Consider the following 27,559-nt stretch of genomic DNA (forward strand, 5'->3'; position numbering starts at 1 on the left):
TAGTCCTTCCTGGAGACCTCAGCCTCTCTTCTGACCCTACGTATCACTGCCATGCCCAGTCTGCATCCCTGTTTGTGCTCCTCTCCTTTTCACTCAGCCTTTGATCTGCTTTCCCCCTTGGATGTCCCACAGCAAACTCAAACTCAGTTCAGTATTCAAAACTAAGCTTACGAACTGTCCTCAGCCAAGCTTTTTGTAGCAAAGATGCTTTGGCTACAAGTGACAGAAAACCCAAATAAAAAATGGCTTAAACAACCAAGAAAGTTATTTATCTCCAATGAACAAGAAGTTTAGAGGTAGGATGAATGCAGGATTGGGTAATTCAGTTGCTCAGTCATGCCCCCAAGGACCCAGGTTCTTTTCATTTTTCTTAGCATTTTGACTTGTCCTTTTAGGCTAGCTGGCTCGCCCCACCCCAAGGTGGAATTCAGGTACCAAATAGATATGACAGCATTCAAAAAGGAAATGACTGTTTTCCCTCATCTTCACTGAGGTCAAGGAGCCTTTCCCAATCCAGTCACTGACAGGGACACTGGAATTCCCAGTTTTAGCTTAGACTAAGATCCATTCTCCTGGAGCTGGGGATAGGATTCCAGGGCTTGGGGGTGGGGTGGGGGCAGGGGAGGAACATCTGAACAAAGTCAGGGCTATGCCAGCACAGAAGGAGGGTTAGGAGGTGAGTCTGGATAGACAGCATACAATATCTGCTACAATGTTTGAAATATTTCATAATTAGAAGAAAAAAAATCTAAAAACAAGGAAGAATTGAGAATCACATTGAAGTCAGGGAAACTAGGTAAAGGGTATTACAGAAAGTCAAATACAGGTAGCATCACATAGCATAAAGAGACCAAGGAGTGGGCCTGTAGGAAAGGGCACGGATTTTGAGATGAAGCTGTGACATCCTTAGTGACTATAGGGATAGGGAAGATGACCTCATTTGGTTTCCAGTTTCTGCTTGGCTAAGTTGATAGCCATACGTGGAGGTGAGGAAGACAATGGGATGGGTAGGTTTAATTGGTAGGAATTTGAGTTAAGTTTTAAACAGATTGAGTCTGAGGTTCCTGTGAGATAGCCTTATGGAAATATTCCATAGACAGTTGGGAGAAATGTCTAAACTAGAAATGTAGATTTTAAAATTCTATATTTTGCCTTCAAATTTTCTGGCCCTTCCCCTTTCTTTCATTCTTAATGCTTTTTCCTAGTCTCTTTCAAGCCTCCTTCTTCCTTTGTTGCCTCACCTGGCCCCCAGGCTACAGCTTTTCCTGCTCTTCTTAAGGAATCCACTCTCTCTGGAGGAAGCCATTAAGCCATTGCTTCAACCACTATCCGTGTGCCAAGGTTTTAGTGTAATGGTGCGAGCCAAGTAACCATCACCTGTTTAAATTAATTCAGAATTTTAAAGCCAAGTAATTTAGTTGATTTACTTTTGAAAGGTCCATAAAAATAATTTACAAACAAACAAACAAAAAAAACTCCCAAACCAAAATACTCCCGACCCCAAGCCCAAGAAAGATCAGTGGACAGAATTATTTAAAGGCATATTAAAAGTTACGTACTTATCCTATCATTCCCCAAAGTTATCAACATGAAAAATAATGATCAGAGATATTTATTTTCAATCAATTTGCTATTTAGATCAAATTTACCTAGAGAAAGGTATAGAGGAAGTATTAACCAGCTTTTGCTTGTCTTTGGGGCAGCTCGATCAGTTAGTTGGGCCTCTTTTAAGATAATGTGAAACGCCTGCCCAAATATTAGCAGTTACTGTTGCTGAGCATAGAAACACAGCATGAATGCTTCTTGTTTTAAAAACAGCCCTGGGAGGGTGTGGGGAAGCAGGCATTCTCTCTGAGAGGTAATTTAGAAATAACTTTCAAAACCCACCTTGTGTATACATGGGTGCACAGACATATTTGTATAGCATATACACATTTACAAATAAACATATACATACAGGTATAAAATTTTGCATATTTATGTACATATATATGTATATAATCTCTCATAGGGTACACAGAAATTAAAAGCAGTAGTGAAAGTCAGAGAAAGGTACTGGAAGTTGTGGGATAAGATGTGAGGGAGACTTCTCACTATATTGCTTTTGTTGTACCTTTTGAATTTTGAACCACACCCATTATTATTCTTTATTTTAGTTTAATGTACTACTCTATTACCCAAAAATTATCCTCCCCACAGAAGTGTTTGTATCTGTGTAAGCAAAAGTATGTGTAAAATGATGTTAATGATAGCACTGTTTACAGTAACGACAACAGCAACCTCAAAGTTTATCAGTAGGGGCTGGTCCATCAATTATAATATATCTGTATTGTTGTTCTGAAAAACGAGGAATGCAAATATGCTAATGTGGAAAGGCTTCTAAATTATAAGGTCACCAAGAGTCGAAATTGACTCCTCGGCAATTTTTTTTTTAGGATACACTGCAGTAACAAACAACCCACAGATCTCAGTGGCTTACTATAGCAGAGGTTTATTTCTCACTCACATGTCTATGGATCCAGGAGACTTTCCAGGCAGCCACTGAGCAATCAGGCTGCACTGATCTTGTGGCTCTGCCATTCAAACACAGAGCTTCCTCAGTCACCGAGGCTGTATGCACGCCAGCTTGTCTATGTTTTGGCCCAGAAGTACGTGTGCCCCACAGCCCATTGACCAAATGAATAACATGGCCCTGCCTGACTTCAAGAAGGGGCTGGAAATGTGGGAGAACCAATGGAATGGTTTGGGTACAACCCTGTCTTTGCCATGGTATTTTATAATAAATGAAAAAAAGCAACGTATAGAGCAGAGTGTATGGTATTCTCTCATTTTGTTTTAAAAATAAACATACGTACATCAGTTATATGCATGGAAAATTTCCTGGAAGAATATATATATAAGAAGCTGTCAGCAGGAGGAACCTCCGGAGCTTGGGATTAGGGTTACTCTGCTTGAATATTTTTACCCAGATTTTTTATATTTTCGACATAGTAGAAAAAAAATGTTTAAACTGCCGTAAACACTATGTCGTTGTTATTATGTGCCATCAAGCTGATTCCAACCCGTAGCGACCCGACAAGACAGAGTAGAACTGCCCCATAGGGTTTCCAGGCAGCAGCTGGTTGATGTGAACTGCCGACCTTTTGGTTTGCAGCCCAGCTCTTAACCACTGCACCACCAGGGCTCCTATAGTGTAGTCTTTGTCATTTATTAATAAAACAAAGGTTTATGTAGAATTAATGTTTTTTAACTTATGACTTTTTTTTTTTTTTTCAATCTGGTTTAAATTGATTCCATGAAATTCTTCGTGGAAAAAAGTCAATTTTGAGAAGCCTGAATTGTACAACTGTTCATTTCCCTTACATAAAACTAATTTATAGCTTTAATATGGTGGTCTGTGTGTATATAATATGTACGGAGGGGAGGGGGTTGCAGAATCCACCTGTATTTGCGCTTCCCTGTGTAGTTAGTTAAGCCTTATATGTTGCCAGTTTTATAAAATAGGAAATGCCATTGACCGTTTACTCTGCACCACTCCTTTCCTGAATAAGCTAAAACTAAAAGGGCAGGCAAAGAAATAAGTAATTCATTCATAGTGAGACCAGCAAGGAGCTGCCGAGTATCGCCTTGGAAAGCCAAACACCCAGTGAGCTATAAAAATATAGTAACCAATGGCATAATCCTTACTCCTGAGAGAAATACTCAAAAATTGTATTAATTTCTTTAGGCATTCAAAATCTGAAGGTTCACTTTTATTGGGTCATGCACTCTTTCCATAGAGCCAGACATCCTGATTTACAAATGGGGTATCTATTAGATAACACACTTAAAAATAAATTTAAACTCTAACTGAAAAACAAACAGCATAACACCTTAGATGTGGTGGGATAAGGTAACTTTTAGAATCACAGACTTCTACTTCCCCGCAAACCCTCAGAAGATAGTGTAATCCCTGAAGTTGCATACAGCTTGGAAAGAAAGATGGTAAAAGGCCCTGAAAATATGGTTTGAGCTTGTTATGTCTGTCAGGGAATGTGTGGAGCCCCAGGAAAGAGCACACAGCCTCTGAAATAGCTCTCCCAGAAACAAGGTCCAAGGCCAAGGCTTCTTTGGACCAGCCCAACTCTGAACATGATGCCCGTGTGGGCTGCCTTGACTAGGATTAGACTCTCCTGTGAACGTCAGCTTTGTGACTTAGTACTTTTTTCTTTCAAGTAATTCTTTTGGTTATGCAGTTACTTCTCTATGTTTTGTATGTAAATGCTGCCTGATTTTTTTTTTTTTTTTTTTTTTGCTTGTTAGTCATCTCTGCAAAGATCACATTAACCATCAATTTTGGCTAGAAAACCAAACTCAGTATATGAGGGATCATACTGCTGAGTAAAACTAGTGCAAACACTTTTGGTCTTCATTTCTCTAGAGTTGCTTCTATTGCCATAATCTGGCTCACCATACAACCTCCCGTGCAATCTCAGTATGCAAGTTTGACAGCACCAAACTGCCCTGTAGACTTTGCTCAAGAGAGTGAGTTTACTGGTCTTGCTCTTGGCTGTCGCGTTAATTTCAAATTGCCATAAAGGTTTCTAAACATTTACTCTGTATTTCCATACTTATCACAGACCAGCAACAAACAATTTGCAGACCAGAACATTTGGAGTAACACTGTTCTAGGTATACTGGAGAATCTAAAGGAGTGTACCAACACTGGAAATATTAAATAGGAATAGAAAACGTAGTAGCTTAAAGAGTGAAAGATGTCCCAGGGCAGCATCCAATTAGTTGACAGCTAAGTGGTGTTGACAGTAGTTGTTCTCAACGTCCAGTGCAGAGAGAAAAATCACTTCAGGCTAGAGTTGCCGAAGAAAGCTTCACGGAGACGGTGGGATTTGAAGTATCTCTTAAAGGATGAGAAGGTGTTTATAAATATAAATTGGTTCAGTTTTATCTTATGAGTAACGTCCTGATTAACTAACTGATGATGTGCCATCGAGTGGATTCTGACTCGTAGCAACCCTATAGGACAGAGTAGAACTGCCCCATGGAGTTCCCTTGGCTGCAGTCTTCACGGGAGCAGATTGCCAGGTCTTGTCTCCCAAGGAGCTGATGGTGGTTTCAAACTGCTGACCTTTCAAACAGCTGAGCGCTTCACCATTGTACCACCAGAGCTCCTTAATATTAGTCATGCTATTTTTTTTTTTTTTATTTAGTAATATATAGGTACTGATTTTACTACATGAATCTTAAAGTCAGCCTTTGGATGCAAAGGGAACTTCCTTATTTGTGTTCTCTTTTTTAAAAAAAAATAATGATAATTTATTTTTTTTTAAAGCATAGAACAAAAGTCTTTGTTGTTTTGAATCGTTAGAAATTTCTTGGTAATTACCACGTTTGAACCAGTCTTTGTAAGTAGAATGCTCAGCAAGATTCCTTTAAAAAGCTCTGTTTTGCAGATGTTGCTTTGTAATATGGAATCAATCCTTACCAGTCTTCCTTTTTTATTTATATTGCATGTAGTTTATATTGCATCACTTCCTCCACAGGAGAATTGATTGCAGGACCCTCGGGTAGGGCCGTTTGTTGTTTTGCACCGTGCATACTACCTATTTATGGTGTTAAAACTCTGATTAGTCATCACGAGAAATTAAATGGGAATTGTTACTACATCTGTCAGCTGGTAGCACATAAAAGTTAGAGGTGAATATTTTTTTCACAAACACATTTTATCAGTTTTAAACATTAGTCCCATTTAAAAATAGGATAACATTCCTCAAAAATCCATATTTCCAGCTTCTGCTGAAAAATCAGTTCTGGCACAGCTCGGTCCACATTTCAGGATCGGAACCATCTGCAGACCAAAATCACAGCTGTTCACTGTATACAGGGCACAGGCTTGTCACAGTCCCCACCACGCCTATCAGGCTTGCTTCCTTTCTGCTTGCTCTCTTGCACCCTTGCTTCCGTAGACATCTTAGTTTGAATGCTGGACTAGTATGTAATAGTATGATTTCCCTACCAAACTGAAGACCGAGGCAAAGCAAAACCTTCAACGTTTCGGGCACTATCAGTCACCTTTCCTAACTTGAATTGTACATCATTTAAAGAACAAAATGATACATAATCCTGTGGTTGAAATAAGTTAGTTGGCCTATTGCTGAGCAAATACTTGAGTTCATTTGAGAAAATAAGGAGAATGAATTCTCCTGTTGACTGTTTATCTTTGTTCTCTGTCATGGCATCGTGATTACAAGGAAGATTAGACCAAGGTGTGGGAATGAATTGGCACAAATGCATCTCCACAGATGAACAAAGTGAGTCCTGTCGGCAGGGTGGTTCCTGGTGTAAAGTATCTATTATCTGGGTATCTATCTACACATCAGTAAATATGTGTGTACTTTGTTAGTAGATCCTTTTTTGGATACAGAGAATCAGCGCATTTATTTATCCCTGATTACTTCGTTGTGTCAGGATACTAACAACTGGATGCAGAGACAAATTATTCTAGTCATCGTTAATGCATACAAAAGATATTTAAGTTTTGTCATTAATGTCAGCTCAAGGAAAAGTTGTTTTCTGGGAACAGCTTGTAAGGCATGGTCTCAATTAGGTTAGCCTTAAATTTTCCTTTTCCTCAAATCCTGACTAAAAGATTAATCACTTAGGGAAGAAAAATCTTTCCTACTGCTGAAAATCTGTAGTTGAGTGTTAGCTTTGACTTTTTAAAAAACCTTCTCAGGTTGAAATAATTTTAAACTTAAAAGTTGTAAAAAGAGCATTAAAAAAACTCCTCGACATCCTTCACTGAAATGATTCCCCAAATGTTAACGTGTTTTCATATTTGTCTTATTCTTACACATATGTGTATATGTACACACACAAATACATACACATACACACACATCCGTATCTGTTTATACAGATGACAATTGTTTCTTATCCACTGGGGAATAAGTTGCAGACTTGATAGCCCATTGCCAGTACAACCATCAAAATCAGGAAATTAACATTGATACTGTACTGCCGGAAACCCTGATGGCGTAGTGGTTAAGTGGTATGGCTGCTAACCAAAAGGTCAGCAGTTCGAATCGGCCAGACGCTCCTTGGAAACTCTATAGGGGAGTTCTACTCTGTCCTGTAGGGTCACTATGAGTCGGAATTGACTTGTTGGCACTGGGTTTGGTTTTTGTTTTTTTTTTTTTGGTTTACTGTACTTCCAACTAATCCACATCCCATTTAAATTCTCCCACTTGTTTCAGTAACGTCCTGCATAGTTCCAGATCCAGTTCAGGATTATACATTGTATTAAGTGGTCATGTCTCTTCAGTCTCTTTCAACATAAAACAATTCCTTCTTCTCCTTATCTTTCATGATCTTGACCTTTTTGAGATGTATAGGCGGTTACTTTATAGAATGTACCTTTTTTGGCTTTGTCTAATGTTTCCTTCTAGACATAGACTATGGTTTGGGGGCAGGAATACCATAAAAGGGATGGTGGGTTTCCAGTGTATCATATTAGGTAGCACACAGTATCACCTTATCCCATTACTGGTGACGTTGATTTTTATCCCCTAGTTAAGATAGTGACTGCCAGGTTTCTCCATTGTAAAGTTAAGTATTTTGTAGGCAGATACTTTGAGACAGGGTAAATATCTTCTCAAACTTTCTTCTATTAGTTTTCACATTTGTTGATGGTTCTTGTCTGAGACAATTATTGCTGTGATTGTTGCCATGTAGTGATTTTCTATTGTATCATCCCTTTCACATTCACATGTACCTATAAGGAAAAGCGGAAACCCTGGTGACGTAGTGGTTAAGTGCTATGGCTCTTAACGAAGAGGTCGGCAGTTCGAATCCGCCAGGCGCTCCTTGGAAACTCTATGGGGCAGTTCTACTCTGTCCTATAGGGTCGCTATGAGTCGGAATCGACTCGATGGCAGTGGGTTTGGTTTGTTTTTAATAAGGAAAAGCTTTTCCTTCTCCCCCATGTATCTTTTTATTCATTTGTTTATTGGTATCTGTATGAACTCAAGGTACTTATTTTATTCAGCGCATTATAATCCAATACCATCAGTATTTATTTTGATGCTCAACTTGTCCCAGCTTTGGACAAGGAGGCCCATTTCAACTGTGGGCCGCCACCACGACCCCTAGCCTGTTTAATACCCCAACTACACTAGTTGAATTCTTACTCTATCCCCACCGCACACACTGTCCAAGCCAGCTGAAGCCTCAGCCCTGGCTCTGCCAAATACCCTAGCCATGCTGGCCAAACCCATGATTTTTTCAAACTTAGACAAATTTTAAGCAAGAACTTGAGACAGACTGTTTCCTGAAATTATAAAAATAAGAATATTAGTAGTTTTAGTTACTCCATCAAAAAATTTAGTTTCAATTCTCATTCAGAGACGGCAATGGGACTTAAGATTTAGAAACGATGTTATTCATAAGCAGGCTTAGCTCTTATTTTACTTATGCGAAATGTAATATTAGCAGACATTTAGAAGAACTGTTTACTGCTGAAACGAGCAAGGTTGAAATAAAGGACAGCTGCTTTTTGAGGGCAGCTAAAGCTTTTCTTGGAAACCCTGGTGGCATAGTGGTTAAGTGCTAAGGCTGCTAACCAAAAGGTCGGCAGTTTGAATCCACCAGGCACTCCTTGGAAACTCTGTGGGGCAGCTCTACTCTGTACCGTAGTACCGTAGGGTCACTATGAGTCTGAGTCGACCAGACAGCAATGGGCTTGGCTCTTTTTTTTTTTTGGAAAGCTTTTCTTATTGGCCTATGAAGGTCAGAATACACAGTCATGGCTCGGGTGGCACTTGAACAGAAAATAAATATTATAGTATTTGTCTTAAATTGGCAACCAATCTGCTTACATAAATTCCTTTCTCAGTTTGATCTAGCAATAAAAAAGATTTAATTTCCACTTTAGGAACTGAAAAAAATAGGGAAAATTATTTGTTTTTTCCATTTCCTGATGTATTTGATCTGTTTTTAGTTCTTGACTCTTTTCTTTGCCACCACATTCTTATTCTCTTAGCTCACTTCCTAGTGTCTGGTATTCCTGAGTATGGACAACACTCAGCTATTTTCACAGCGGAGGAGGACTGACTGGATAAGCAGAGTAGTAGATTCTCCAAATTATATTTGTCTTTAGAATATGTTGATCTTTATAATCTGAATATGGGCCCATTTAATGCTTAGAGTTTAAATAATGAACTTCTTAATGGTTCCAGTTCCCTCCTCTCTTCTTAAAAAAAACTCCCTTGGGTCCCACGGCAATGTACCGGGAGTAAGTAAAAATAAGTTAAAAAAAAACTCTGGCTCACAGTTTCTTAGGAACCTTATTATAGAAATAAAGTTGTGAAATGCAGCATCTCAAATACCATTTAAAGATGAAAACTCTGCATAGTGGTAATAGTTGATGTCTTTGGCCCTTTATATCTTCTTTAAACCAAAATCAAACTCATGGCTGTTGAGTCAGTTCAGACTTATGATGACCCCAAGTATTACAGAGAAGAACTGCTTCATAGGTTTTTCTTGGCTATAATCTTAACAGAAGCAGATCATCGGGCCTTTCTTTCGCAGCACTGCTGGGTGGGTTTGAACTGTCAACTTTTAGGTTAGTAGTCAAGTGCAAGCTGTTTAAATTCTCCGAATTCAGCTCCTCTTTTCCTTACCATAATAACTCTTATCCCAAAATAAATAGCCAATATCGAGGGACCCCATTAATATTTCTCTTGGGGATGCCCTCCAATGTTCTTAACTTCCTTTTAGGGCTATTGGTGTCAGAGGAGTTACAATGTTACCAGATTAGCACTGCAAAAGTTTCATATGCCCCTGGACACTCCCAACATCGGAAGAGTAAGTGTGCCAGTTTAACTTCCATGCTTGCCCCGAGGCTACTTCCCTAGTCCAAAAGCAAGGCTACCTAAATGGCATAGATCCTATACCTCTGGTAGAGGAAAGGAGATCAACACCTCCATCTACCTTAGACACAAGCAAGGTTGTTTAAAAAAAAAACTTAAGCCAGAGGAAAATGCCAAATATGAAACTATAAAGATAATGCAAAATATAGGAAGTATTAAAAGCTTTACTTGAGGAAACGTGGCCCTAAAGGATGTTACAGCCTTCTGGCAAAGAAAGCCCAGGAGAGCGAGCAGAGTCAATATTTTTGCTGGTTTTAAAATCCTCTGCCCAGTTCTCTAATGGCCATTAGTTTACCCCGACGGAACCAGTGGCCGAACACATAACTTAGGAGCATCTGGGAAACTTTCCAGTTTTCCTGCACTGATACAATCCATTCTGTAATAGAAATTGATCTTTCTCCCAAGCCAGTGAAAGCTTTGCTTTGTAATTCAGGTTTCACCAATTGAGATAGTGGCTAAGCAACTGATTTAATTGTGTGGTAATTTCCTTCTTACCTGTAACTGGGCCTGTGATGTCAAAAGGTGGTTTTTTTAGAAGACTTACTGCTTAATAAACTTATGATTTGCAACATATATAAAAAAAATCTAACATAGTTCTTGGCACAGAATAGGCGTGCAGTAAACATTAGTTTAGTGTGAGTCTGTTCATTGAACTTAAAACAGGTATCGATTGTTCCAGTAAAATGAAAGGGAAATAATCTGTTCACTTGACTACTTAGCCTTCTATCTCTCCTCAATGTCTCCTGCTAGGACTGCTACCCAATTTGTACCCAAAAGCTCCCTGCTTGCACACTTCCAGTAACGCCTGGGGAGACCTTATTTGAAATATATGAAAGCCTTCACATGTTATGAATATAGGGGTAGGGAACTACAGTTCTTAAAAAGTGATGAGGTATACTGATTAAACATTCTTTTTTTTATTAAATTGGGTTTAAAATCCACTGCCGTCCAGTAGATTCCGACTCATAGCAACCCCATAGGGTTTTCGAGGCTGGAAATCTCTACGGAAGCAGATTGCCACATCCTTCTCCCACAGAGCCACTGGTGGTTTTGAACTAGCCACCTTTCAGTTAGCAGTCAATCACTTTCACCAGTGAGCTGCCAGAAAGCCATAGTTAGTACCAGCTTGGGTTAGTGCAATAGCCTCCTGACTGGTCCATTGCGAGACACTCTAATCCCTCCTGCCCTGTGGCCAATGGGATTTTTCAAAAAAGCAAATGTGATTAATACTCAAAACTCTGCCCTTGAGATAAAGTGCAGAACCCCTGAGATGCCTACAAGGCCTTACATGCCCTAGTGCTCCCTCCCCACCACTGCTGTAGTTCAATGGTCTGCTCTGGATTCCTCAAACACATCTTCCTTCCCTTCACTAGTGCACTCTACGTTTGAGCCCCTTCCTGGGGCCCAGGTGTGATGTCTGTCCTTTTCATTACCCTGCATTGGGGTGAGGACAGAGTCTCCCAGTTCATACCTCTACCTGTGGCTCCCAGCACAGTGCTTGGGACATGGGGGCTAATAAATATGTATTTATTGAATGAATGAGCAAATAAACACAAATAACATTAAAGACAGCAATAAGAACATTTAAGCTTAATCTTTCCCCCACGAGACATACCTTAATGTATAATAGAGATATGTTTTGAAAAAAAAAAACAAGCATTACCTAGAATGGATACATCAAAAGCAAACTTTTTGCAATGCAAATTAAAAAAAAATGGTAAAATAATTCAACCAGGCATCTCCTGATCATACTTTCTAGCTAACTCTCTTTAGTGCAACTCACGTGAAGAGATGTTGCTGTAGGAGGAGAAAACTAAGAGATGAGCTCAGATAGTCCGTAAAAACCACCTCCAGTGACGCTAACCAGTTTTGCATGTCCTGTGGGAAGCCTAAACATTCTTCCTGAGGTGTTCTGGCGTTAGAGGGTCCCTGTGAACTACTAGGAGAATGCTTTCCGGCCCTAATGCCAAGCTGAATCACAATTCACTACACTAACAGAAGTAACCCTTGCTGTGAGGATAAACACAAACTCAGCACAGCTGCAGCGCACTGGACAAGGGGACTTGAGTGTTTCCTGCCATTCTGATGACTTAGAGTGTTGCTCATAATAAAAGTAGATCTTAATATTATTGTGCTCTTACTACGTGCCACTAGTGTGCCAAGCACTTTCTGTACAGTATCTCATTTATTTCTTATAACAATCCTGTAAGGTAGGTATTATTCTACTTTTCAGATGAAGAAAGGGAGGCACAAAGAGGTTAAGTAACTTGCCTCTAATCACACAGCTAGTAACTACCCATGTTCTTAATACACTGTTTCTTCTGCTATATGGGTCCAGCAACACCCATATACTACACTGGTGGGCTCTATTTGTGCTTCTCAAGCATTGTCTTCCAAGTTGTGAATTCTGGGCTTCAGTATGTTAATAAAAGGTCAAAATAAAGCCTCCTATTCCAGGGACCAATCCCTGGAGAAGGACATCATGCTTGGTAAAGTAGAGGGTCAGTGAAAAAGAGGAAGACCCTCAACGAGATGTATTGACGCAGTGGCTGCAACAATGAGCTCAAGCGTAGCAACGATTGTGAGGATGGCGCAGGACCTGGCAATGTTTCATTGTGTTATACATAAAGTCGTTATGAGTCAGAACCAACCCGAGGGCACCTAACCACAACAACAACATTCCAAAAGATCTTAAGGAAGTATAAATCAAGACGTGCATAAGCCTGTTGCCACTCAGTCGATTCCAACTCATAGCGACCCTAAGGGACAAAGTAGAACTGCCTCGTAGGGTTTCCAAGGAGCAGCTGGTAGATTGAAACAGCAGACCTTTTGGTTAGCAGCCTGAGCTCTTAACCACTGCACCACCAGGGCTCCAAAAAATTCCTAGGGCAGCCTATATATATATCACCACATAAACAACTCAACTATCAAGCAACATAATTTTTTAGGAAGTCCGTTTGAACCCTCCCACTCCTAAAGCTGGATTGGGTATCCTTCTCTAAGCTTCTATAGCTTCTTTTGTAGTTCTGGTATTATCTTATGTCTTTTCTGAAACAGCATGATGATGTGTGGGTATGAGTGTGAACAAGGAGGGAAATGATAAAGTATATCATTTTTAAACTCTCATCATAGTGCTTAATGCATGACATTGTCTATTTATGAAAACATTTGAGTAGTTTTATTCTTCTTTGTAACTCAAGCTCTTGGCATCCAGCACTCAGTAGTTACTGAAGCGTTTGTGAACATGCACAATCAGTAGCTAGCAGAGGCAGAATTCAAACCCAGATCCCCAGGGCTGCATGACACTAAAGCTCATAATCTTTCCACCACATAGTCCCTGTTCATCTCAGGAACTTACATTCTAACCAAGTGATAAAATAGTTGACTCCATCACGTGGGAACCATGATTTTGTCCAAAGAAACAAAAGCAAGGTACTTTCACCCTTGGGAAAGATTCTAATCTAAAAACAGGAGAAAGTGAACTGAACCTCACTGAACATTATGCAAACTTACGAGCATTGCATAAGTTTGGTGCATCAGTAAAGCAAGGGGTCAAAGTTCTGCGTACTTTGAAAATAAAACTCAGCAATATAGGCTGCCCTTTCAAAATGGGGCAGTATCATCAGTTAAAAAACCCACACCCAGGAAACAGAAACTCTCACACATTGTAAGTAAAAGTATAAATTGGTACAACCTCTTTGGCAATAATTCATGAATTTAATTTACATATACCTTTGAACTAGCAATTCCAATTCTAGAAATGTGTTCTGTGGGTATGCATACACATATGCACAAAGAAATGTATACAATTATAGTTGTATTCATAGTAATAAAAGGTTGGTAACAACCTCAGTGTCCAGTAGGGACTTGATTAAATATATTATTGTATATTTACCCATGAAGGGAATAGTATCCAGGTGTTAAAAAATGAGGCTTTTCTCTATCTACTTAAATGAAAATATCGCCAAAAGATACATTTTAATTAAAGGGGAAAAACTGCCATTGGTGTAAAAAAACTATATGTATGCATATGTTTGTGTAGGCACGAACTATTTCTGGAAGAATACACAGGAAACCAGTAGCAGTGGTTACCTCTGAGGAGGGGGGCTGTGGGAAATGTGAGAAGGAGAAACACTTTTCACTGCCTACTCATTTATATCTTCTGAATCTTTTATAAAGAGTCTGTATTGCCTATTCAAAATCAATTAAGTTAATAAAAATGTAAACTCACTAGATAAAAAAACTTAGAAGCTGGAGTTTTTTAATAGCTACTTGGGTGTGTGTGTGTACATGTGAGAGGGAGAAAATATACACAATGAAACATACACCCATTCAACAATTTTTACATGTGCAATTCAGTGACAGAGGTTAGTAACATACTTCATATTGTGTCACCATTCTCATTCTCGTTATCTCTAGCCATAATCATTTCACCACCATTGACTTAGACTCTCTGCCCTTTAAGTTCTTATCTGTTCTTATCTGTGCTTTCGGGTTACTGTTATCAGTATGCTCTCATATAGATAATTCTTTAACATGCTCAAGGCAAGTAGTCTTTATTAACCAAGCTGAACTATTGTTTGGTTTAAAAATGACTTCATAGGATAGTTTCGGTTCAAGGTTTAAAAATTGTTTCCAGGCAGTAGATGTGGGGTTTACCAGGTCTCAATGGATCCAGTAAGCCTTTTCCTTCTCCCTTAACTACTTCTTTCTTTACTTACATTAGTATGGACTCATAGGTTCGTACTTTATTCAGTGGATTAAAATCTGTGCTACATTCTTTATTTTGATGCTCATATGGTCCCACATTTGGTCAGTGGGGGCCCGTTCAATATCTCTGCCATTCTTTGAATACTTCTTTACTTTCTGGTTCGACAAGATTTTCTGGGCTAATTTTGTACTTTCCCTGCCCTAGCCCTGGAATCAGCTTTTCTCCAAAGAGCCCTGATTCCCTTTAGTTAAGAAGAATGGTATTTATGAGCCACTGGGGAAGGGGGGGGCGGTCTGGCTGTCGTTGCTTCTGAGCTCTCTTGGAACAGAGCTAGGAAATGTGTCTGTGCACACATATGTATATATCTCTGTTTCTCCCTCCCTCCACCCCATCCCTCATACACCATGAGTTTATACCAAAACCTCTAATTCCAATCCAACCCCACACATGTTGCATCTTCCTTCTCCAACAATGAATAAACCTGTCTCAGAGGTTGGATTTTAAGGCAGAGAAAAAGACAGATAGGAGTAAAAAATAAATAAACAAAAATAACTGTTCCCATAGAGTCGATTCCGACTCATAGTGACCTCCTTATAGGACAGAGAACTGCCGTATAGGGTTTCCGAGGCTGTAAATCTTTACGAAAGCAGACTGCCACATCTTTCTCCTGTGGAGCAGCTGGTGGGCTCAAACCACTGACCTTTCAGTTAGCAGCTGAGTGCTTAACCATGTACCACCAGGGCCCCTAGAATAGGAGTAAGTACCATTTAATTGTCTTTTTAGAATACAAATTGCTATTTGTTTCTAGATTGTGTGAAATTGCTCTGTGAAGAGAAAGGAAGGCTATTTTGTCTCAGAATATGGGAATGTGCCCCATTTTATAAAAACTAGGTGACATCTTGCTGTATTCGATCCCTCCCCCACTGCCTTGGTTTTTAAAAGTCATAAGGGTCTCTGGAAAAAAAGAAGTGGAACTAATTCCATAAATACAAAAAGTCATAATGCTGATAGGTAATTTAAGGTTTTTCAAACCTGGTAGCCTTAATTTTCTCTATGAAGTAGGAAACAAAACCATTTTCTGAGAGAGTGGAGGTGGGGTAAAGAGCTCAGTCATTTATTCCTTTTTTTTTTTTAATTCAGCAAATATTTAACTATCCCTTGCTAAATCCCAGGCCCTGTGCTGCATACTGAGAAGACAGTGAATAAGAAAGATACGGTCTCTACTCCCCTGGACAGACTATAAAATAAGTAAACAGAAATCTACTTGTAATAACGACTATAAAGTAAACAAACAGGTGCTGGGGTCACGGGAGAGGAGTGTGAGGAGTGGGGAGATTTCCATGGGGAAAGAACTTGGTATGTTCCTGGCCAGATCGCCCAGCAAGTCAGCAGTAGGTGTGTCGAGATGAGATTGACTTGACATTGGATCTTCTCATTGAAAAGATTTAAAGCTAGGAAGGAGCAATAAGATTTATATTTTATTATCATAATTGCTGCTGAGAGAACAGACCATAAGGTGATCAAGAATGGTATGAATAGTGCAGGTAGGGTGCCATATAAAGAAGATATCTGTGGCTTCATGTTTTTTTTGTTGTTCTAAATTTTATTTAGTTTGTTGTTGTTGAGAATATATACAGCAAAACATATACCAATTCAATAGTTTCTACATGTACAATTTAGTGACACTGATTACTTCGAGTTTTGGCGCCATTTTCACCCTCCTTTTCTGAGTTGTTCCTCCTCCATTAACATAAACTCACTGCCCCCTAAGGTTCCAGCTAATATTTCGAGTTGCTGCTATCAATTTAATCCCATGTAAACCAAAACCTGTTGCCACTGAGTCGATTCCGGCTCATAAGATCCCATATAAATAGCTCTTAAAAGAGCAGAATGCCCAGGGCAAACTTATTTTACTAGTTACCTATAGTTTGGTTTTAAGTAAGATGACTTCAGGGGATATTTTTGGTTTCAGGTTTAAAGGTTATCTCAGGGCAGTTGTTTCAGGGCGTGGCTTCATATTTTTGCTAACACTGTTCACTCTCAAAACTTATGACCTATAGGTGAAAAATTGTATCTTCTAATTTCATTTGATTTGCATTTCTTTATTTGTGAATGAGATTGAGACATAGTCAAAGAATTAACTTTGATGTAACTAATGATCTGTGATGTGGTAGCCCATCTTCTAATACCATTTATTGACATTTACTGTTGATATATTCATTTACTGTTTTGAGATGTCACCTTTATCATAAACTAAAGTCTTCAGTGATATCAGTTATCAGTGATCACCATTATCTTCTGCTTCTATAATTTGTTTTTTTTTCCACCTTAACTTTGTTTTTCCCTTGCACCTGGCTTAATTTCCTCTGCCTTTTCTTCTTGTTCCTGTCTGTTTCCCCATTTTATTTCCATTCCCCTTTTTATGTCTTCTAACTAGACCTTCCTTTTTGTGGTGTTTTATTTTTCCATTCCATTTTTTTCTTGAGCTTATTTCCCTTTTTTTTTTTTTTAGCATTAAAAAAATTATTTCTCTTTTAAAATTGTGTCTTCTTTGATCTTTTGTTTCAGGGGGCTATATTTTCTTTGCATTCTTTGTTTATACGCAGAAATATTTCTCTATAATTTTCTTCATGACATACGTGTGTCTCTGTGTGTGTATGTGTGTGTTTGATCTGCCTTTTGTCTGTCATGTTCCTTGCCTACTTTTCGTCTTATCATGGACCCCATTTTGGTTCATTACTGTCATCTTTGAGCAGGTGTCATCATTCTGGGTTAGTTAGGTGTTGAAAGATAATGTGCAGAAGAGCCAGTAGACCACTGAGTTTGTGTTCTGTTACTTCTAAACCCTCTCTCACCAGTACTCTGCCCTGAAGTTGCAAGAAGTTTGCCTGATCAACCAGGAAGTCCCCTCTATCTGCGTGAGACTTCTGGGAGGTGATTTAGCATTATCTCTTTTCATTTATCAAGGTCATTGCTGCACAACAATTGTACCTCACCACTCTGACTGCCCACTTTTTGCAAAAATATAATTTCTGCTCATTTCTTCATTTAGTCCTACCTTTCAGCTACTCAGGATTGTCAAATGGGCCTCAGTTTGTTCCATAAACACCTGTATACCAAGACTCTGCCATTCTTAGCAAAAAGTTATTGGTTCAGTCTCTCAGGAACTTCAGCCTACTTTTGGAGAACTCTGCTCCACGCCCAAGAACTGCCGAGCGTGCGTTCACCCTCAGCAACCCTCAACTATGCCTAGTTTTCATAGAATTTGGCAACCTTTTTTCAGAGATTTTGGGTCAGAGTTGTGGCTAGTTCTTAGTTTCACAATCAATGATTTCTGTCTTCTTGTTGTTGCTGTTCTCACTGCTAATTTTCAGAAGATAGAGTAAGGAGGGGTATGATATCGTTACTCTGTCCTCCTAACATGGGAGTCCCTTGAATGGTATTTGGAGTTGATCCTGGATCCAGTCCTGGAGAATTTGAATGTTTAGAGATCGGTAGAAAAGGAGGAACCAGCAAAGGGAAAACTAAAGAAATAGGAAAACCCAGAAAATGTGGCTTCACAGAAACCAAGAGAAGAGTGTATGTAGAAGATGAGAGGCCAAGTGAGACGAGGACAGAAAATCAACCCATGAATTTAGCAATTTCGTTAGGAACTCACTTTGGAAAGCTTGATCATGATTTACTGACTTGCAGGAGTAGAACCCAGATTGGAGCTGGTTGGGGAGATAACAGAAGGCAAAAAATGGCAGCAACGTGCGTACGTAAACATATCTCCTGAGAAATATGAATGCTTATAGTGATTGAAGACTTCATTTGTATTGAAAAGGGGAGAAAAACAGGCCAAGTCAGTGAGACTCATTTAAGCAACCCTGTTCAGAAAGAGTAGGCTCCTCATGAAATAAATGAGCAATATTTATTCGTGGTAAAGATTTTATTAAATAGTCTATTCACAGAGAATTTTCCTCCTAATTATAATTGATTTTTAGAAATCAATTGGTATTTGAAGAAGTCAACTAAATGATAACACTGAATTCTGTTAGTGGGTAAACCTAACTTAGAAACCTCAAGTCTACATTTGAAATCTCATCATCCTAAATGGATTCTTTTTTCTCTTCTTCCCAGCTCAGATATATTTTCATTTGTCATGTTCACTTTTTCAAATTCTCTCCAGTTTCCCTTCAAAATAACTCTAATTTCCCATTTCTACAGTCACTCTTCTTGTTAAGGGCCCTGTTGATCTCTTTAACTAGAAAAGCCTTCCCTGGTTTCTTGTTTCTAGCCACATCAAGCTTAAACGTCTCAGCCTGGCCATCAGAGAATACCATATCCTATCAAATCAAGCTCCATCCTACTTTTCCAGCCATTTCCTGACATTCCCAGCAAAAGCTTTCTGCACTGGGCTCACCCTTCCTAGTTAAGCTCGGGTTAGCCCACAGCTAGCACGTAATTATCTTTAGTATTATTTCACGTGTGCTGGCTTCCATCCCCTGGACCACACTCCTTCCACTTCTCTGTAGGACAGAGCTACACTTTGTCAGCCCATGACTCACCTGAAGAAGCTACATACCTGTCAGCTTCCTACCGTACTGCTCTTTTATGTAGGTAAAACGTGCAAATTAATGAAGCTGCTTTAAAAAAAAAAAAAAATTCACGTTTCAGAATTCATTTTCAAAGAACTTTTCTTCAAAGTCATTACCTCTATGTCTTCACCATTGCTACTCATAAACTCAAAACTGTTTAGAACCTCTTTATTTCAGTCCGAAGCCAACAAAAATATCTGACCCTTTCAGTAAGTGTTTTTAAACTTCAAAATTAACTTTAAAAAAGTAGGCCAAGGGTGTTCAACACAGAAGGAACCCCATGGGCAAAACTGTGGAGGCATGGTACCCTGGAACCCTTGGGAACTGTACATACCTTGTTAATGTGGGAAAGGGAGGGGGAGGAGGGTGGAGAAAAAGAGTGTGTGTGTGTGTGTGTGTGTGTGTGTGTGTGTGTGTGTGTGGTGGGGAGGGGTGGTGTTATCCATAGTCAGAAGGAAAATCAAGTAAAGAGAAAAGTGGAGGCCAGAACACAAAGACCTTGTGTGCCTTGTTATGGAGTTTGTATATTACTCTTTAGGGTTCCTCAGTGAAAGGAGTTTGTCGTGATCATCTTTGCCACCATAGTACATACTTTTATTATCTTGCCTATTGTAGCATGAGGCCATGGTAGTACAGTGGTTAAGCGTTTAGCTGCTAACCAAAAGGTCAGGAGTTCAGATCCCCCAGCCTTTCCTTGGAAACCCTATGGGGCAGTTCTCCTCTATCCTATAGGGTGGCTTTAGGGCTGCTATGAGTCGGAATCAACTCGATGGCAACTGGTTTTTACAGGTTTGATTGTACCATATTATTATTTATTTATAGTACTTCCCTGTTCTTTTTTCTTTTTTCAATTCCTGGGGTCGAGCTCAGTGTCTGGCACAAAGTAGATATTGAACAAATATTTGAAGAATGAATTGTAAAAGTTTGTCATAAAAGGTTTGTACACAGAGGTCATAGAAACTCCTTTCTTGGTTCTCTTGTGAGAGCCGGTATCACCCTATTTGTCATCTAGGATAATTACTGCCGTTCCTCCCGGTGCCAAACCAAGCAGGTGAGTACATTACCTCAGTGCATACTTCACACCCTAAGGCATTCCAAAGAAAATTGAACTCTTAGGTTGGTGTTACGTGTGTACTAGGCACCATCTAGTGGTGATTTTAAGACTTAACCAAATCGAATGTTTCGTATTTGGTAACCAAACTGAGAGCAGGCTCTGTTGTTGTATAAATTGTCAAAGCAGTGTATTTAATATTGTGTTTTGTTGCACCTTTGCCACCATATATCAAGTTAATAGTTATGCATTTGATGATTTTATATACGTATTTTAATGGCATTTTAGAAACATGACACCTAGAAAAAAACAAAACCAAACCCGTTGCCTTGGAGCCGATTCTGACTCACAGCAGCCCTATAGGGTCGCAATGACACCTAGGGGCTCTGATAAACAAGCTATTTTATTTAAAATAAAATGGAATTTCAGAGAAGAATGATCCATTAGTGGCTGTAGACCTTAGCCAGTGAGAAAGAAAGGACATGATTGAGCAGACCTGGAATCTTACACATTCTAATCTCATAGCTTATGTGCTCTGTCAGTCAGTCACAGAGTTCCAGGATCATGAGGTAATCTTTTTTTCTAACATCCTTCTGTTCCTCCTCCTGTTTTTTTTTTTTTTTTTAACGTGTTTGGACAGTAACTTTTAAAACTAAATAATCTTGGACTTTGATTTTTATCCTTGAAGATTGAGCATGTCCTACAAATTTGCAGGGTTAGTTGGGAAGGCTTGGATAGTGAATCTTAGCTTTTTATTAGTTTTGCAGGCCTGTTAAAATGAGTTCTGACTTGTAGTTGTGATTTGTAGCTGATTGACATCTGAGGCAGGGAACACAATTATGATCAATGAATTCAAGTCTCATGTGTAGGTATTGCTGTGGCTTAAGTAGCAATGTTAATAAAAATGAAAGCATTTATTAAAAATCTTCATGCATAATATAACTGGAAGCCTAAGATTAATGGTGTTTTTTTAAAGCACTTACTCAATGCCAGGCATCTAGAGGAATATAATTATCATCATTTTACAGATGAAGAAGCTAAAACCCATGGAAGTTAAGTAGCTTTCACAAGGTCTCAATACTATTAAGTTTACAGTGAGCGTTAAGGCTCAGATGTCGAAGACTCTTAAGTCAGTGCTTTTAGCTACCATGTAAACCTGCTTTCCAATAGCAGGGAAGTTACATAAGAAAACCACAATTAAAAAAAAATGCAGAGAAAACTTTACCTTGGTTAATAACTTGTATTTAAATGAGACTAACTACTTGATAAAAATCTTTGTTTTAATTTATTGTTGACATTATCATCAGTTCTACCCCTAATTATAGTCCACAGCCTTCATTTTAGCGTAAAGAAAGTTTAAGGTTCTTGCTTTTCGGTCCCAAAATCATTCCCCCTGCCCCACTGTCTGGACAGCAGGTGTGTTTAGAGACCTGGCAGCTGTCTGTGGACCTGTGTTTTGCCTCCGTCTTGGCACTTGTTATTATTCAGCACTTGATATATGTCCACCTGTGTCCCTCGAAGGTGCGGTGTGTTGCTGGCAACCACTTGTGTAGAAAAGCCCCTTTGGGTATTGGCCTAACTCTGGTTCATATATGCTTTTCTGTGTGGGCTACTGTGTAAAGAGTAGACATGCATGAATTTTAAAAAAATTTATATTTAAGTTTTTTTTCCTTGTAAATATATAAATCTAATTTTGCACAAATGTGATAATATACATGCTGGGTATCTTAGTCATCTAGTCCTGCTATAACAGAAATACCACAAGTGAATGGCTTTATAAAGAGAAATTTATTTCTTCGTGGTCAAGTAGACAAAAAGTGCAAATTCAGGCCATCAGCTCCAGCGGAAGACTTTCTCTGTCGGCCTTCTCATCAATCTTCCTTCCCCCAGACTAGGAGCTTCTCCTAGCAAGTAACCTGGGTTCAAAGGATGTGCTCAGCTCCCAGCACTTCTTTCTTGGTGGTATGAGGTCCCCCTTCTCTGCTTACTTCCCTTTCCTTTTTATCTCTTGAGAGATAAAAGGTGGTGCAGGTGACAACCCAGGGAAACTCCCTTTACGTTGGATCAGGGATATGACCTGGGTAAGGTGTTATAACCCCACCCTACTCCTTTTTAACATAAAATTACAATCACAAAATGGAGGACTTACAATACTGGAAATCATGGCCTAACCAAGTTGACACATTTTTGGGGGGACGGGGGAGGGACACAATTCAATCCATGACACTGGGTTTTATTTATTTATTTGTTGTTATTCCAGTGGCCCTCCTCCCAACTGTCTGCATTGCCTCTCTCCTCTTTTCCCTCCATCCACACCACTCCACCATATACATTAAAGGGTATATAAAACATAGCATATATTCTTCCATATTTCCCCATACTTAGGTGATTACATAAAATATATTCATATACAGATATACATACAAATACATATATGGGATGGGTTTTTAGCCTTTGCTTTATGGGGCGAAATGGGATGCTATTATATATACTTTTAAAATGCACGTAGTTTTTAACCAGCTGTCCCATTCCTGGGAATGTATCCCACAAATGGAAAAGCGTTGGCTTGTAAGATTACGTGTCAAGAATGTTTTTCTGCATATTGGTTGTAATAACAGGAAGGAAGGGGAATGTTGGATAAATCATGGTATATCTGTACCATAGAATATTACACGGTCAGTAAAAAATGAATTTGATCTATACCAGAAGAGCTTTCTCTCCCAGTCTTTCTACTGTTACGGATTTTACTGTTTTTATTCCTTTACTGACATTTTAGTGAGGTTTCAAGAGACAGGGAAAATAAATGTATCTGGACGATCTTCATTATGATCGAAAACCTGGCTAAGTGGATTTCAAGGCTTGCTTTAACTTCTGTTTTTTCCTACTTGAGTGCCTAGGCTGCCTTGCACTATTTTAATTTCTTCCCCCTTCTTAGCCTTCTCCATTTGGGAAAGAAGAAATTCCCAGCCACCAACTGGTTAAATCCTTCTTCCCTGGCTTTTAACCCCTAAAAACCCCAGTGCCCTACTGGTCTTTTTTACCAACAGCATCTCAAGGGGCACAGCCGCAAGCATTAACTCCAAGAATAAACTGAGATCCAATAAAATACCAGTTCAGAAATTGATCCTGAGATATTTGGACGTGCTTGGACATAAGGGAATGATAGGAAAGAAGCAGCATTTCTATATAATCACAGCCAGTTCTTCCTTTTCTTTCGCTTCTGTACAGATTTGAAAAAGGACGTATCTACACGTTCATTGGAGAAGTCGTCGTTTCTGTGAATCCTTACAAGCCGTTGAACATCTACGGGAGAGACACAATTGAGCTGTATAAAGGACGCGAGCTGTATGAGAGACCTCCTCACCTCTTCGCCATTGCTGATGCTGCTTACAAGGCTATGAAAAGGCGATCAAAAGACACGTGTATTGTGATTTCAGGTATCTGAGGGGTCCCCTGTGCTGCCAAGGTCAGAACGTGTTTAACTTCTTTGGTACTCAAGGATCCAAAACTACTGACTGAATTTTTGTTTGTTTGTTTTTAAGTTAGAAACTTAACCGATTTTATAGGAGAAAAAAAAAAATAATGAGCATTAAATGCCAAATTCTCCATATCGTTTACGATCATCTTCTGGTTTTGGTTCATTTACAAATACACATTGCACTTGGGTGGTACACTTCTGGTCAATGTAGTAGACTGAGTTGACCTGGGAAATGCTTCCTCCCATTCTAAACTCATGAAAGTACTGGATAAAATGTAACAAAAACTATTTTAAATAATAACAGGATGGAACTAAGAAAATGAAATTCCGAGGTACCAGAAATGAAAAATGAACTCAGAGTCAAAGGAATGAATGGGAGCTAGAATTCAGGAGTATACAGAGGCATCAGGGGCAGAAACAGGCTTTTAGGGCTGGGCGGGAGCTTTAAAGCCCGGTGAGGAGGGAGACAGCCCAAAGACCCCATGTGGCTGAGAAGTGGGTATGAACTATCTATCTGTGTATAGCTGAGCCCGTCAAGGAATCTCATGTAGTGACATGGTGACAAGAAAAAAACCCTTTGGCGCTAATAATAACTTTACATTTGCGTTAGTGGTTTTATACTTTTGAAAATACTTTGATGGTCGTTATCCCATTTTGGTTATGAAAACAACCCTCTGAGTGGTAAGTAGAATGGTTTTTTCCTACATTATAGATGAGAAAATCAAGGGTTAGAGACATTAAGTATCTTAACTTAGTGTTGGATATAATTAGAGAACTATGTTTCAGGGTTATATTTTGTTTAAAAAAAAATTACAAAAGCAATATTGCCTGGTTGTTAAAAAAAAAGAAAAAAGCAGACAATTGCATGAGGGTATAAAAGTAAAAATGAAGTCTCTTCCACTTGAATACTGTGCTTCCCCCAAAATTCCAGCAGTAATAGCTGTTAAGAGTTTAGTGTTTATCCTTTTATGCTTTTTCTCTATATACAAATACATATAGTAACATCACATGTAATAAAACCCATTGCCATCGAGTCAACTCTGACTTAATATACATGTAATAAGTATATAAATATATTACAAAATTATATTACTGTTATAGAACTTGTTTTTCCATTTAACAATATATAGTGGATTTTTTTCATTACTTACAGAATTAGTGCGTTCTTTTTAACAGCTATGTAATATTCCATTGAATAGTTGTCATAATTTATTTACCCAACTCCCTATTGATGGGCATATTATTTCCAAATTTAGTTATAACATATAGTCTAGAGAAATACACTAAAATCTTTGCAGATTATTGCTATTATTAGGTTATGTTAGTGTTTTTTAGTGTTTCTATAGGATAAATTTCTAAAAGTGGAGTTTCTGGGTCACAGGACATAAACATTTTAAAATTTCGGTAGATAGTTCTAAATTGATTCCTACCCTTCCCCCTGTTATGCCAGTTGCCATTAGTTTTGTCTACAGTGCTATGTGTCCAGAGCTTGCAGTTTGTTTTATTGTTTGTTTGTTTGTTTGTTTTTTTCGCTAAAATTACTCTAATTTTCTGGAGAAAATATATATATTCCTTCTCATTTAAGTCTAAAAAAAAATTCTGCTACTGACAGTAAGGCTGTATGAATTTAAGTGTGACCACCCTGTCTTTGAATCACTAGCTCGTTTCTTCTCTGCCAGAATTAGCAGTCACTACCAAATGCAAGATTTTAGTCTAAGAAATTAGTGTGTCACATTTTACACCGTAATCTTTTTTGCTAATGATTTTTAGTCTATGGTCTTTTACTTCTGCAGTCATTTTATATTTTCCAAATCTGTTAGGACAACCACATCAAGACAGAATAAAATAGCTCAAAATGTAAAAGATGAAGCAGTGCAACAAAAGGGACTTTAAACAAATAACATCAAAATCTGAAATCATTCTCTTAAAAGTTCGTTTCCTCGTGGTTTAAATTATTAAATGCTGCACAATTCTTCCCCCAGGGGAAAGTGGAGCTGGTAAAACTGAGGCCAGTAAGTACATTATGCAGTACATTGCGGCCATCACCAACCCCAGTCAGAGAGCAGAGATTGAAAGGTAAGACCAATCAAATAATGGGGAGGCATTCTGAGAGGGGCTTCATTTTCTCTGTCGCCATGGCTGGGCCTAAACTCTCAGGTGTATTAAGCATTTATTGATGATGAAACTGTTTTGATTTGCTTGTTACATACTGTGTCCATACTTTTATTTATATCAGTGTATCTATATTTATATATCTATATTTCCTCCACACGTCTGTCAGTTTGTCATATTGTGGGGACTTACGTGTTGCTGTGATGCCAGAAGCTATGCCACTGGTATTCGGATACCAGCAGGGTCACCCATGGAGGACAGGTTTCAGCTGAGCTTCCAGACTAAGACTGACTAGGAAGAAGGACCCGGCAGTCTACTTCTGAAAAGCATTAGCCAGCGAAAACCTTATGAATAGCAGAGGAACACTGTCTGATATAGTGCTGGAAGATGAGCCCCCCAGGTTGGAAGGCACTCGAAAGATGCCTGGGGAAGAGCTGCCTCCTCAAAGTAGAGTCAACCTTAATGATGTGGATGGAGTAAAGCTTTCAGGACCTTCATTTGCTGATGTGGCGCGACTCAAAATGAGAAGAAACAGCTGCAAACATCCATTAATAATCGGAACCTGGAATGTACGAAGTATGAATCTAGGAAAATTGGAAATCATCAAAAATGAAATGGAACGCGTAAACATCAATATCCTAGGCATTAGTGAGCTGAAATGGACTGGTACTGGCCATTTTGAATCAGACAATCATATAGTCTACTATGCTGGGAATGACAACTTGAAGAGGAATGGTGTTGCATTCATCGTCAAAAAGAACATTTCAAGATCTGTCCTGAAGTACAATGCTGTCAGTGATAGGATAATATCCATACGCCCACAAGGAAGACCAGTTAATGCAAACATTATTCAAATTTACCCACCAACCACTAGGGCCAAAGATGAAGAAATAAAAGATTTTTATCAGCTGCTACAGTCTGAAATTGATCGAACATGCAATCAAGATGCTTTGATGATTACTGGCGATTGGAATGCGAAAGCTGGAAACAAAGAAGAAGGACCGGTAGTTGGAAAATATGGCTTTGGTGATAGAAACAATGCCAGAGATCAAATGATAGAATTTTGCAAGACCAGCAACTTCATTGCAAATACCTCCTTTCATCAACATAAACGGTGACTATACACATGGACCTCGCCAGATGGAACACACAGAAATCAAAATGTGACTACATCTGTGGAAAGAGACGATGGAAAAGCTCAATATCATCAGTCAGAACAAGGCCAGGGGCCAACTGTGGAACAGACCATCAATTGCTCATATGCAACTTCAAGCTGAAACTGAAGAAAATCAGAGCAAGTCCATAAGAGCCAAAATACGACCTTGCATACATCCCACCTGAATTTAGAGACCATCTGAAGGATAGATTTGATACATTGAACACTAGTGACTGAAGACCAGACAAGTTGTGGAATGACATCAAGGACATCATCCATGAAGAAAGCAAGAGGTCGTTGAAAAGACAGGAAAGAAAGAAAAGACCAAGATGGATGTCAGAGGAGACTCTGAAACTTGCTCTTGAGCGTTGAGCAGCTAAAGCAAAGGAAGAATCGATGAGCTAAAAGAACTGAACAGAAGATATCAAAGGGCATCTCGAGAAGACAAAGTATTATAATGACACGTGCAAAGAGCTGGAGATGGAAAACCAAGAGGGAACACGCTCTGCGTTTCTCAAACTGAAAGAACTGAACAAAAAATTCAA

General features: G+C 38.9%; 1 protein-coding gene across 7 annotated transcripts in view; it reads left to right on the top strand.

Moving 5' to 3' along the window:
* The window catches only part of MYO1D (myosin ID), a 348,824-nt gene that overhangs the window by 65,693 nt on the left and 255,572 nt on the right, over positions 1-27,559 (top strand). For all 7 annotated transcript variants that reach the window (XM_010594224.3, XM_010594223.3, XM_023553473.2 and 4 more), the window contains exons 2-3: positions 23,497-23,705; positions 25,729-25,822. In XM_010594224.3, the coding sequence (XP_010592526.1) occupies positions 23,497-23,705; positions 25,729-25,822 (303 nt within the window). The remainder of the gene's footprint in view (positions 1-23,496; positions 23,706-25,728; positions 25,823-27,559) is intronic.

Source organism: Loxodonta africana, chromosome 18 (genome assembly GCF_030014295.1).
Source record: "Loxodonta africana isolate mLoxAfr1 chromosome 18, mLoxAfr1.hap2, whole genome shotgun sequence".
Taxonomy (NCBI): domain Eukaryota; kingdom Metazoa; phylum Chordata; class Mammalia; order Proboscidea; family Elephantidae; genus Loxodonta; species Loxodonta africana.